Source organism: Equus quagga, chromosome 4 (assembly GCF_021613505.1).
Source record: "Equus quagga isolate Etosha38 chromosome 4, UCLA_HA_Equagga_1.0, whole genome shotgun sequence".
Taxonomy (NCBI): Eukaryota; Metazoa; Chordata; class Mammalia; order Perissodactyla; family Equidae; genus Equus; species Equus quagga.
The window spans coordinates 117,606,350-117,620,194 of NC_060270.1; the positions used below are offsets into that span (position 1 = coordinate 117,606,350).

Below are 13,845 nucleotides of genomic sequence, written 5' to 3' on the forward strand. Positions count from 1 at the left end.
CTTTATTTTTGAATTATGCTTTTAGGAAGAATCTAAAATTTAAGTCTTGACAGAGTGCTTTAATACAGAATGGTTTGTTAAAAGTTTTTCCAAATTGTACCCCTATTAAGCAATCAATATACTAGAAATTTGTCATCATAATTTCTAAGACCTGAACAATTCCAATACATGCTTTAAAGTGTTGACTTTTACTTACAAAGAGAAAAGAAAGCTTTTAATAAAAAATTAGAGTATTCTTAAACATCATAAGCTAATATACTCATCCTGCATCAAACAATCTATTCTCAAGGTGAAAATGCAGTGCCACCTATTGGTCAAAAGAGTGTAATTCGCTCCTGTAAACCTTTTAGAATGGAAAATTTCAAATCTATTCAGAAGTAGACAGAATGAAACCCCGTGTACCATCCATCTTCAATAACTACCAACTCATGGCCAATCCTGTTTCATGTACCCTCTTGTGCAGTCTGTTCCCACCTCCCAATTTTGAAACAAATCCCAGAAATCACACATCATTTCAAGAAATGAGATCCATGTTAAGCCATCAATGTTTCTTTTCTTTGGGCACCAGGTCTATGAAAGCGGTCGTCAGTGCTATGTGCATATGTCCTCAAGTATTAAGCATAAGGAATGAAAAAAAAATGCTGTATCTTAAGGATTTTCATGAAATTTAGTAGCTTTCCCTGGGGTGGGAGATCTCATCTGAGTATCAGAGATTGGTGTTTTAACCTTAGTCAGTGACCCATTGATCAAAAAATGTAATCTCCCAATTTCTTCATGTATAAAATAAGGTGATGGTATTAGAATTATAAGATTTTTCCCAAATCAAAAGTTCTGAAATTTTATATTGATTTCACGTTATAAGTAAACTTAAGCACATGGAAAGGGCCAACTTGTTTCTTTGATTTTAAAACTTTATAAATTTCATAAAAATACAAAAACAAACATCTGAACACAGGAATCTCTACATATACCATTTGTAATTTCATCCATACTATATGCAACATAAAATATACTTTTTAATTCCTTTTGAGAACTTCATTATTCCAATTGACATCTTTCAAAAATAATAAAATATAGATAAATCTTGTCTTTAAATTCTCACATATTATGTATCTTTACTTAAAGGACTTCTGGGATACTTTCACAACTAGATCCTCTAGATGAAGTCTAGAATGTTCTACAGCAAATACTGTTTTCAAGAACTAAAAAGGGAACAAATTATAGAATATAGTTACACTATAGTAAGAGGCTCCAGAAAAACCCACAGGGTTCAAATAAATCACAGTCTATGTCAAAATAACAACAGCACTAAGTTATTTAAAAAGCATCAAGAGAATTAAAAGATTATAACCTCAAGAACAGGGGTTATATGTTAAAAACAAATTATTCAATATATATATATATATTTTTTACCATAAAAGGAAAAACCGTTATGTTGGAACCTGTGAAATGTATAAAATACACTGATTTTTCCATTACGGGATTTCATTTTTAAGTCTCTTACAAGTACTAATTAGGAAAATTGCAGAGATAGTGTACATACTATCTTCAGATGAGTCCAAATGTTGTGATACCTCTTGCTTATATATTATTCTCTCAGCTAGATTACAACTCCTATAGGATACACTGTGTATTTTATCTACCAGTATTGCTGATTATTAAAGCTGATTTGTGGAATATTATAAAGAAAACAACATTAAGGAAACTAAACAGAATGGTACGTATTAAAAAGGAAAATAATGTCAGATATTGTTAAAATACATCTCTAGTAAAGAGCAAATAACATCTGGTCAACAATTCAAATTTACTCCTGAGAAAAGAATATTCAATATTTATCCTTTAATTTCATTTATATGTATATATTCATTAATATATACATTTACTAATACTATCCAACTTTTAATTACCATTTCAACTGGGGAAACTGAAGGGTAAAGAAAAATATCAGATGTCAGACGATCTTTAAATCTCAGCTGGGACCAGAGTTTAACATTATAATTGAACAACTTTTTTTCCAGTTTTCTACTGTTGTCCATTTATATCCTAGAAGTCAGGATGTATGTTATATTCACCCTTGAACACATGATTTTTTTTTTCAATTAATACATAAATCCAATCAGTGTATCTGATCATCTGGAGTTACATTTTGGGGGGGAGGGTGCTGGCTTCTTTCATTACCTATTCATGGGGAAGATGTTTTATTCCTCATATTATGTGTATGGTGGATACTACGTGTGTGTGTGTGTGTGTGTGTGTGTGTGTGTGTGTGTGTGTGTGGAAACTGATCAATTTTTTAAGACAATCTAGGGAGACAAATTAATGGATTAGAGTTTTACTTTTCCAATTTTCTAGTCAATCTATTTAAAATTACCATAAGAAGTAATATGACTTGGGGGAAAAAAGAGGTGAGCTAATTGATCCACAAACTGGATGACCACTTTCTCAATAATGAAGAGTTAACTCTAACATAGCAGGAGCTTAACATGTATCAATTTCCTCCATATAACAAGTTGTTAAATTTTAAGCCCTCTTGAACAATTATGATGTATAATCTGCCTACGGATTAATCTATTTCCCAATTTCATAACTGTGATTTGATTATCCCCTTGACTGGCACCAATGCAAACCTCTAGATGCACAAAGAATGGAAAGATATCCCGCACCCTGTGCACTCAGTCTCCCTCAGCTGTGATTAACACAACAATTCTGGAATTACTCTCAGGCACTAAGTGTACTGTTTGCTCTCAACAAAGCAGGGACAGGCCTCCTTCCGAGAACTGAACAATCAGGTTCTGTCTCAGGACTACAGATGAAGGTTCTGTTTTTATACTATCACTCTTCTGTCACTGTAGTTTTTTAAATTTCACACAAATTGTGTTTCTATAAAAATATATAATTAGGGGCCAGCCCTGTGGCCTAATGTTTGAGTCCAGCACACTCTGCTTCAGCAGCCTAGGTTCAGTTCCTGGGCGTGGACCTACACCGCTCGTCAGCGGCCATGCTGTGGCAGCATCCCACATACAAAGTAGAGGAAGACTGGCACAGATGTTAGCTCAGGATGAATCTTCCTCAGGAAAAAAAAATATATATATATAATTAAACTGTATTGGAGACCAAACCAAAACCAAACTTCTAAGGAATATGTACTAAGAGGTCAAAAGGTACTTCATGGCCTCTGAACATTAAACATCCTGTACTTTATGCCTCTGTACCAAAGTTTACAGCAACTTATCACTTAGTACCACACATGCTACTCATTATGCACATTGACAAGAGCACTGTAACGTGCAGAGGAAAAAGGCCCTCACACTATGCTGGCTCTCGATCTCCTCATGCTTCTGCTGGAGGGCTTGGGAAGCCCGAATGGAGTCTCCAATGCCCCACTGTGCTCTCAGTTGTTCTGATCCGGGCCCTTCAAGCCAGTTCACAACCTATAAAGGGAAGTTGAGATGAAATATTAAAATAATCCAATGCTTTTCAAACTTTCATTCTAATTAGTTTTCCCCTTCCAAAGTTCCACAAGTATTTTTAATTTAAATTCTTCAAATTCTATTGTACAGGCAGTAGATGTTTCTTTCGGAACCACACAGCTACAACGTGACAACTTTTCCAAAACCTAAATCTGAAAGAAGGCACACTATAGCACCTTAGGCTTTCGGTTATCTGATCACCTGCAGGCTACAAGAAATCCGGAAAGCTCCTAAAAAAGAAGGTTAAAAATTAACTTACAATGACAAGAAAATCAGAGAACTGTAGGATTTAGAGTTGGAAGGGACATCAGAAATGACATTGGTCAAATTTCTCATCTAACACTTAAGAAAACTGAGTTTCGGGAGATTAAATGACTTGCCCAAGGTAACATAAACCATTATTATAAACTAAGACTAAAATCCACGTGTCCTGACGAATGTTCTTCCCAAAGCATTGATAAAACTGAATGAATTAACTGATTAATATAAAGTTAAAACGGTATTTTTCTCACTTTGAAAAGAAAATTAAAAACTAACTGTAGAATTATACTTCTACAATACCCTCTAGGGATCTTCTTAGGATCAACTAAACATCCAGCCCCACAAGGCCAGCTGAAGTCCCATTAGCACCAAGTCTACTGAGAAGGATGTAGGGTGGGGACTAGTTTGCCAGAACAGCAGCACTGGGTGTTTCTCTTCTGCTGAGTCCCTGAAGCAGCCCAACAGTTCAGGTGTAAGGAGATGAAAGCCACAAAGACAGATGTGGGAGACATTCTGGCATCAAAACCTCCTACCCCACAGGAGCCGTGCTCATTATAAAAGTCACTGAACTCAAGGATGCCCAAAGTCATGCCTTCCATCAAGTATTAACAGGTCTCAGAATCCATACCTAGAATAATTTTTACTATAAGCAATGTTGTCCAGTAACAGTTGACATTCCAATTTTTATCAGGTTTTCAGGGGAACAAAGCTAGATAGTTAAGCAAAGATCAAATTCTCATGCAGAAGGAGAAAGGGTTCGTTAACTCTTTACCCACAGACACATACACTCTAAAACTACATAGACAGAGTGAAGTAATTTTAAGAGAAAAAACAGTATTATCAACCTTTACATGTTACTAAACTAGAATAAAGAATTCAACAACAGATGTACAGTTATGCCCTAAATCTAAACTTAGGATAGCTCCCAAGAAGGGAATGAGGGTGTCTCTGCAGCATAATATTATAGAACCAGTGGACAGACAGGCTTACCTTAGAACTTTATAACAGAGCATCACAGACCCATAGTGCATTTCTGTTACTACCAGGTGAAAAGATATTCATTTTAAAATCAGACAGTTCATGTAGTTTTTAGTAATTATCTAAAAGTACCACATCATAGAGAAAAAACATATATATTTCCATTAATTTTTCATACGCATTGCATCTTCAGATGTTACTCCAGATTTAAGTGCTATAGCCAATTCTCAGAGAGTACAAGTAATTTCTATTCTGTGTTTTTCACTTAACATCACGCTACAATACTATCATGATTTTCCACGTGGCTGTAGCTATTATAATTTTCAATGGCTTCAAACCTCTTTTTGAAGAAGGCCAACCTCCCCGCCTGCCTGCCTTCCTCCCTCCCTCCCGTCTGTCCAAAAGGAACCAACCAACCCACCCATCTTTATTGGGAGCTAAGTAAATCATGTACTACCTCAAATAACTGTTATGCCTGCTTTCAAGACTCCAATTCTCTATTGTTGGTACGAATTACTTAAAATTTCCACTAATTCTAAGTAATTCTAAGATGAACACATATATGTAGCAGTTATATATACCATTTTTTCCCTGAAATTCTGCACTGCTTTCCTAGGAAAGATTTTTAATTGAGATCTTGGGTTCAATGATGATATAACGTTAATGGCTGTTAGCATACACTATAAAATTGCTGTCTAAAACACTTTTCTATTTTAAACAGCCAAGTAATGAAAGTTTTAACTGAGAATAACCTTTGCAAGGTATACAAACTGACTACTGCTTTTAAAATACTTCTGCCAACTGAAAAAATAGAAATCTCTCCAGTCATATTTTAAATATTAGTGAGATTGAATAAATTGCAAATGTTTGCTTACTAAAAGTATATGATCTTCGTGATTTATCTCTTCATGTTTTTTGCCCATTTATGTCCTAGTATTTTAAATATTAATATATTCTTGGCTTCCACCTTCTCTTTATAAGATTTTAATACTAGAGAGCAAAAACTCAAAACCAAAAAAAGTCAAAATATTATTTTTGACTCACTGGAATAGCCTTGTGCTATAACTTTCTTTGCTAAACTCTTGTTTTCAGAGACCTAAGTTCATCTGCAAACCCCTGTTGTCAGCTGTTCTTTAGAATGCAATGCTTTGTTCCTCAACATCTCCACTTTTGTGCTTTAATCTTTTGTACGAGCTGTCTTTGGAGGAGCAAGGTACTAGGATCTTGTCTCTCTCTGTTGGCCTGTGGAAAGTATCATTCTTTCACAGCAGAGTCAGATAAGCTGTTACGTCTGGAGAAAGCACTAGGCATGAGTCAATTCTGAATTCTGGCTCTACTCCTACTAGTGGGTCTGAATTTTGGCTCTGCTCCTACTAGTTGAAAGACTTTGGCCCATCATCTTTAAAATGGTGTTAATGTTACTTACCGTACAGGACTGTTGTCAGGATTATACCAGTCCTTATATGTAAGACACTTAGCACAGCAGATGATACTAATAATTGTTAGCCTGTTTGCTTTCCTCACTTGTTCTGAAGAAAAAAACCCTAGCTCCTTCTGTCTATTCACTCTTTATAAAGTTGGTCTCACATCTGCATTTTACAGTAAGAGTCCTGTGTTTCTTAAGCAAGTCTCTGAACTGTTTTACTCAACACTTTTGTAGGGGTGGGGAAGGAGGGAGGAAGATTGGCCCTGAGCCTACATCTGTTGCCAATATTCCTTTTTCCGCTTGAGGAAGATTGGCCCTGAGCTAACATCTGTGCCAATCTTCCTCCATTTTATGTGGGACACTGCCACAGCATGGCTCGATGAGCAGTGCTAGTTCTGTGGCCAGGTTATGAACCTCTGAACCCAGGGTCACCAAAGCAGAGCACGCGAACTTAACCACTACCTCTCTGGGTCAGCCCCATTATTCAACAGTTTTTTTTTTTTTTTTTTGAGGAATATTAGCCCTCAGCTAACATCTGCTACCAATCCTCCACTTTTTGCTGAGGAAGACTGGCTCTGAGCTAACATCTGTGCCCATCTTCCTCTACTTTATACGTGAAATGCCTACCACAGCATGGTTTGCCAAGGGGTGCTGTGTCTGCACCTGAGATCCAAACCAGCAAACCCCAGGCTGCCGAAGCGGAAGGTGCGCACTTAACCGCTGTGCCACCGGGCCAGCCCTCAACACTTTTTAAAAAAGGAAATAAAGAGAGTAAGTTTTAAGGAAGTTTATGTAAACATTTTGAAACAATCTTCCATTTCCTTTTTGGGACTTAACTGCTTCTCATTTATTATTATGTATTATGAATATGGATATAGAAACAGATACAAAGTGGCTTTTAAGTATTTTAAATGATTAATATAATTATTTCACTAGAAATATCTGAATTCTAAAAAATACGGGTGGAATGAAAGCATCTCAAAAATTTTTAACTAATTAATAGTGGATATATTATTTTTAAAAACCTAAGACAACATTAAACTTTGATTTTAGACTACTCTAGAAATAAAAGCAGTAGGTTAATAGAAATCATGATAACTGGGGAAAAACAATTCATGAAACTTTTGAAGAACGATACATTTGAAAATAAATTTTAAATTATGCAAAGACACCTCCTTGGCACAAAAAACCAGTCACGTGGTCAAGTGCACATATAGTTTTAATGTATGCTGAAAGTAACTTCCCTTAGTATGCAACATCAGTAATGTAGACACAGTAAATGTACGACTATTTCTAGTGAAAATGATGCAAATTGAGGTTGACGCCCCAGTAAACAAGTCTATTTAAATGCATTAATGATGGTGGTTTGTCAAACTAGGTTATAAAATTTAATTTCAATCAAGACATCTTGCTCAGTCAATCTGAATATTAATTTACTGCAAAAACTGTTCCATGCCCAATCCATATCAATATGACCCCTCAAATGGTTACATTTACATGCACAGGATAACCTTGGAGATGTGCTCTTAAAATCTAAGGTGACAAATATTTGCAGAGGCCAAAAATGCCTGTGACTATCCACCATTCTTTCCTGACCAGGCTGATTTCTAAAGAGAGCACAAGAGAATATCTGGAAGTATGTGAGGTCAAACCAGGCAGAGGGGCATGTCAAACAAATGTCAAGCATTTAACCCAGAGAAAGAATCTGGGGAACTGGGAACATAGCCTCCAGCTGTACACTTATGCAACTCAGAGTATATCCTATTTTGCATCTATGGTTCCTTTCTACAAAGGAAGAAAAGCTCATGGATGATTCTAGAAATAACATCTGCAATGCCAACAGTAATTACTGCCACAATAAATGATGAGAATAATGATCGCATATTTCATTGAAGTGCTATGTCTCCTACCCAGAAGCACGTGAAATCTAAGGTCCAAATGCAGCAGCAGCAGCATGGTCTGCGTACCAACAAGACGTCTAATGCTACCGATCTGAACTGTGGGGAATAAATGACTGATAACTATAATCATCATTACTTATATAGTTTATTTATTAAAGCTATAGATTTCTCTTTCATTATGTTTTTAGCAGTAAGTCAACAGAAGAAGAAATTTGAAAAATTCAATTTTTACTAATTTAACATAAGCAGAGACAGTCAATTTTATTTTTATATATACAAAAAATCTTTTTCATTTTCCCCAAATTTGCAGGACTGAAGACAGTATAGTTTATGTTCTGTGTATGCTGACATGATCAATATATGTTACTATATAGCCAAATTTAGGTAATCGTTTTGGCAAGGGAAATACATCTTTCCCTAAAATGTGAACTGTGAAAAACAGTGCAGGAACCATTCCATGATGAATATTAGTGTTCTAACCAATTCATGAGTAATGCTCATAAAGAAAATTGAACTGTAATAAAGTTTATTTGTTTTTAACAATAATCTCATTACCATCGTCACCATCATTATAAATATCTTCATTATCATCTGCTTCTCTAGTTTCTTTCTTCTTTATCCAACTGAGCTGGTCCATCATTTCAAAAACGCCTTTGCCAATACATTAACCCCCTTGCCCCTCTGTCTTTTTATCATACCTATTGATCCCATGTAGCAAAGCACAAATGCTGGATGAATCCCATCACCCGTGTTCTTTCTCTGTGCCTGCACCTCAACGACCAGCTATGAATTGAGAGGCTCACACAACAGGCCAGAAAGTTTCCACTATAAGTTCAAGATCAACACTACCTAAAAATACAACTACCTTTCTAGGGTAATTTCACTTTTCCAATCCCCACAAAGGAAATTCTGAATCATCTTCACTCCATTCAAACCTCTAATTCTCTTCAACCACCACACCTCTACCCTGCCTCCAAACCTGCCCCACCCCACAGACGACCTTTGTCTCTGACTTTACACAAAAACTCGCACACACACAGGAACTCCTCCATCTTCCTGATGCCTGACTAATATGTGGAGGCACCTCTGGATTCATCCCACCCCTCCCTCCTCCTGTTACAAAGGAGGAGTTCTCCCTCTTCCATTCCAAACCTAACCCCTTCCATTGTGCTTTGGAGTCCATTCACTTCACCTGGTCAGGAACTTGATAGTATTAATTATATTTTCTCTCTTGTATATTCAATCCCTCCCTCCAAACAGATACTTCCCACTAACCTTTAAACTTCTTACAGTTTTTCATATTATTAAAGAAGAAATCTACACTTGAACCTTGATGTGGGCTAAACTGTGTCCCCCCACAAAATCCATATGCTGAAGTTCCCTCAGTACTTCAGAATGTAACCATGTTTATTTAAAGATAAGGTCTTTAAAGAGGCAATGAAATTAAAATGAGGGTATTAGGGTTGGCCCTAACCTAAGATGACTGCTATCCTCAAAAGGAGAGGAAATCTGGACACAGACAAATACAGAAGGAAGATGACGGGAGGACAAAGGGAGAAGGTGGGCATCGAGAAGCCAAGGAGAGAGGCCCAGAACAGATCCCTCCCTCACTGCCCTCGGAAGGAATCAACTCTGCCAACACCTTGACCTTGGACTTCTGGTCTCCAGAACTGTGAGAAACTAAATTTCTGTTGTTTAAGCCCCCTAGTCTGTAGTACTTTGTTACAGCAGCCCTACTAAATGAATACAACCTCTCTTCTACCACTCGTAGGCACTGCTCTATTTCTCATCTTTCCTTCAGAGACAAAATTCTCAAAGGGTAGTCTATATTCAGTGTCTCCTTCACCACACTTCACTCTCAATTCCTGAATTCACTCCAGTGAGCTTCTGGCCCTGCCACTCCATGCCCTAGGATCACCAATGACCTTGATCTTGTGCATTCTAATGGACATGTTAAGTCTCTCTCTTATTCAGTCTTTCAGTAGCATTCGACAAGGTTCCCAACTCCTTCTCTGAAATGCTTTCTTCCCTTGGCTTCCACAACACAGAACTCTTCGCACTTTTCTCCTTCATGTCTGGTCAATCCTCCACTGACTTCTTTTCAGAAGTACGCTCCTCTATCTTGTCATTAAATGCTGGAGTTTCTCAAAGCTCAGTTAAAAAGCCCTCTTCTAACCTACTCTCAGCTCTTTCCTTGGCCAATTCTCATCCACATCAATGCTTTTAATCACCATTCATTCACAGATTACAAACAAATATGTCACAAACCCAGACTTCTCTGATTTCTGGACCTGTTCGGGACAACCCTTCTGTATCTTCTCTTAGATATCTCCAAGTCACCTCAAATTCAACATGTCTAAAACCAAACTCATGATTCTCCACACCCCTTTCCACTCACATTTAAACTCAAATGCTGTTCAGTGTTCCCTAACTGGCTAACACCACCATCCATCAAATCTTGCAAGCCAGAAAAATGATTCATCTCTGATTTCTTTTTTCTCATCCTTACTCTCACTACTCTCCTTCTGGGGAGTAGGCATGGTTGCAATTTTACAACTATTTGTGTAATTATGTAATCATGCACCATAAGAGTGGGAACCTTGTCAATTTTTCTTACCATTATATTCCACCTAGCATAATGACACACCATTATAGATACTCATTTTTTGAATGAGCAAATAATAGACAACAGTAACAGAAAACTCATTATGTGCCAAGCACTAAACATTTTATAAAAATTATCTTCATTAATCCTTGTAACAGCCCTATTAAGTATTATTATTGTTCTTGTTATTCTCATTTTACTAAGAAGGAAGGTAGGGCATGGAGACGTTATACTTCCTTCCCAAGATAAACAACTTGGAAGTAGATTATCTGGGTGATTTGTATACCACTATGCTATTCCATCTTTATGGTTTTCAAAGATACTCTCAAGCTACTTGGCTAAAGCTTACCTGGGTTTAATACAAGCTATCTTTTAACTTACAAATATATTACATAGAAGAAGTTATACATAGTTAACATATGCTCAGAAGTCTTCAGTTTATATGTGGTTATGATGAGATAAAGCCTAAATCCTTTTGTTTGGAATTCAAGATCTTCCATGATCCAATTCCTTCCTTCCTTTCAAGACTTTTTCCCCATGACACCCTGATGCTCCAGTCAGGGGTCAGCAAACAATAGCCTGCAGGCCAATTTTGGCTTACTACTTGTTTTTGTAAATAAAGTTTTATTGGAACACAGTCACATACATTTGTTTACATAATATCTAAGCATTACAATGGCAGAGTTAAACAGCCATAGCTGCAAGAAAAACTGCATGGTCCACAAAGCCAAAACATTTACAGTCTGCCAACAACTGAACTAGACTTCTAGACGAGAGTCTACTTCAATGAAAACAAATATAATAGCTCCCATTAATCAAGTGCTGGGTTCTTTCAATAAACCTTTCAAAGGGGTGTTGTTACCCCTGTTTTAGTTAATAAAACAGGAAGGAAGGGAAAGAAAGAGAGGAAGGGTAACAAGGAAGACAGAAGTCAGATGGAGGCTCAGGTGAGTAAATAATGTTACCATGATCACACAGTAAATAAGTGGAGGAAGTGGGATTCATATCATGCTCACTGGCCATGTTCTATGACTCAAAAGCCAGAAACTCTCCATGGTGCCTACTGCTTCCTTCTTACTCAACAGAGCTTGGAATTTCATGCTGCTAGTGCTTACTCACACTCTTCTTTCTCCTTCACAAAACACCAATTCTCCTTTCACAAGGCACCTTCTAGGGAAATCTTATACATTATTGGAGGACAAGCTCAAGTGCTACCTCCTCCACCAAGTCTTCCTAGATCACCTGCAACCAGAGGAATAACTGCTTCTATAAATGTCCAGGGCACTTCAGTCACGGCCTAGACACACTTAACACTTCCTCTCTTGAGGCTGAATGTTAGCAAAAACCACGTCTACCTTTATATCCTGTCAAAAACCTAGCAGAATGTCTTCTATATAACAAGCACTTAATAAACACTTATCTAATGAATGAATGAACCTAGATAAAAACATTGAGACATTTCTCATCTGCATTTTTAAAATAAAATATTTAAGATTGATTTCTCAATCACTCAACAGATGAAAATCCAGAATGTAGTCTAAATAAGAGATGTCTTCCTTAGTATTTATTTTTAGTATTTTTAGCCTACTTTTCTTATAAAAATTCAGTTTAAAAGGAAGTAAAAATTCATATGTATTAAATAAATTTAAAGTTTTCTATCAGTATCATAAAATAATGAAATTTAATATTGTAATTACTTATATTCGTGTTATTATTTTGCTAGGATAGAAAAACTCTTCATAATGCCCAAATTAACAAAAAAAAAACCTAACAAGTTATTAGAAATTAAGAATAAATCAAATATCAATGTTATTTATTGTAAGCATACACTGAGAAGACAGATATTTCCAACAACTAGTTATTTTTGAAGTTCATTCTGATAGAGTGAGGTAAATGCTCAATGCCATCACTGTAGAAATAATTTTAATGGAAATACTGCTTGTAAAAAATAGAGATAATTAAAAATGGTCTAATATGTCTAAGGTTCTCTATATTGTGTAAATAACGCTTAGTATAAAATCAGTTACAGAGTAGAAATTATTTTTTAAAAACCCCAACATTTAGAATCAAAAAGAGTTAAACATATTCAGATCAGACACCTACCTGCATGACCTTCTGCTGAATCTCTTCTAACTGTGTACGCTTGCTACGTTGCCTGCAAACTTCCTGGTAGCGGGTATATTGCTCTCGCAGTGAATCTAATAATTTCATAACCTGTGGCTGTGCAAGTAGTTCATCGTCCATAGGAGACCACGAGACTCCTCCATCTGAGCCGTTAAATCGACGCTGCTGTAATTCGGATAACAATTCATGCCCTTTATGAATGAAAGATACTTATAATTAATATCCATAAAGAAATACAATTCTTCTCAATTCTAGTCCCTTCTTTTTAGAATCCATCTTCCTATATGACTACCTACCTACCTACCAGGTCATACGGACAGGCATACCTCACTTTACTGCACTTCACTTTATTGCTCTTTGCAGATACTGCATTTTTTACAAGATCCTCCACCAGCAAAAAGATTCCAAGTGGCTGAAGGCTCAGATGAAAGTTAGCGTTTTTTAGCAATAATGTATTTTTTAATTAAAGTATGTAAACTTTTTTAAAACATAATGCTATTGCACACTTAAACTATGGTATACTGTAAACATAACTTTTACATGCACTGGGAAACCAAAAAATTTGTGTGACATGCTTCATTGCAGTATTTCCTTTACTGCAGTGGTCTGGAACCCAACCCGTAATATCTCTGAGGTATGCCTGCACTGAAATGCAGTGTTTAAATTTATATAGAGATAAATAAAAAAACTGCATGTACGCATACATGTGTACATATACTACATAGCATAATTATATGCTGTATCATAAATTAATATACTATATACGCTATACTATATAATAAATATATAGTATATATGGTGTATATATATTTTCTATATCTATTTATCATATTCTTGTCCCCATTACTCAAGATACTGTGCCAACCAATCTTCTTTCGCTGTAAAGCACAATGACACTGAGATTTCTGTCTGATGGTCCTAATTAGTATGTTCTGTCTCATGGTACTAATCAATAGTGAGCAATATGCTGTAGGATTTCAGTATTTATCCATAGCCTTAATCACAGCACCTAAAAGATAAACTGACAGTCTAACAAATGTAGGATTAAAGGAAGAAGGTCTTATTATTACTGCTACAAAA

At 36.2% G+C, this 13,845-nt stretch overlaps 1 protein-coding gene across 4 annotated transcripts in view; it reads right to left on the minus strand.

Moving 5' to 3' along the window:
* SESTD1 (SEC14 and spectrin domain containing 1) overlaps positions 1–13,845 on the minus strand; it is a 115,333-nt gene that overhangs the window by 22,614 nt on the left and 78,874 nt on the right. For all 4 annotated transcript variants that reach the window (XM_046658166.1, XM_046658168.1, XM_046658169.1 and 1 more), the window contains 2 exons: positions 12,745–12,956; positions 3,309–3,431 (listed from right to left, as the gene is read on the minus strand). In XM_046658166.1, coding sequence (XP_046514122.1) covers positions 3,309–3,431; positions 12,745–12,956 — 335 coding nt within the window. The remainder of the gene's footprint in view (positions 1–3,308; positions 3,432–12,744; positions 12,957–13,845) is intronic.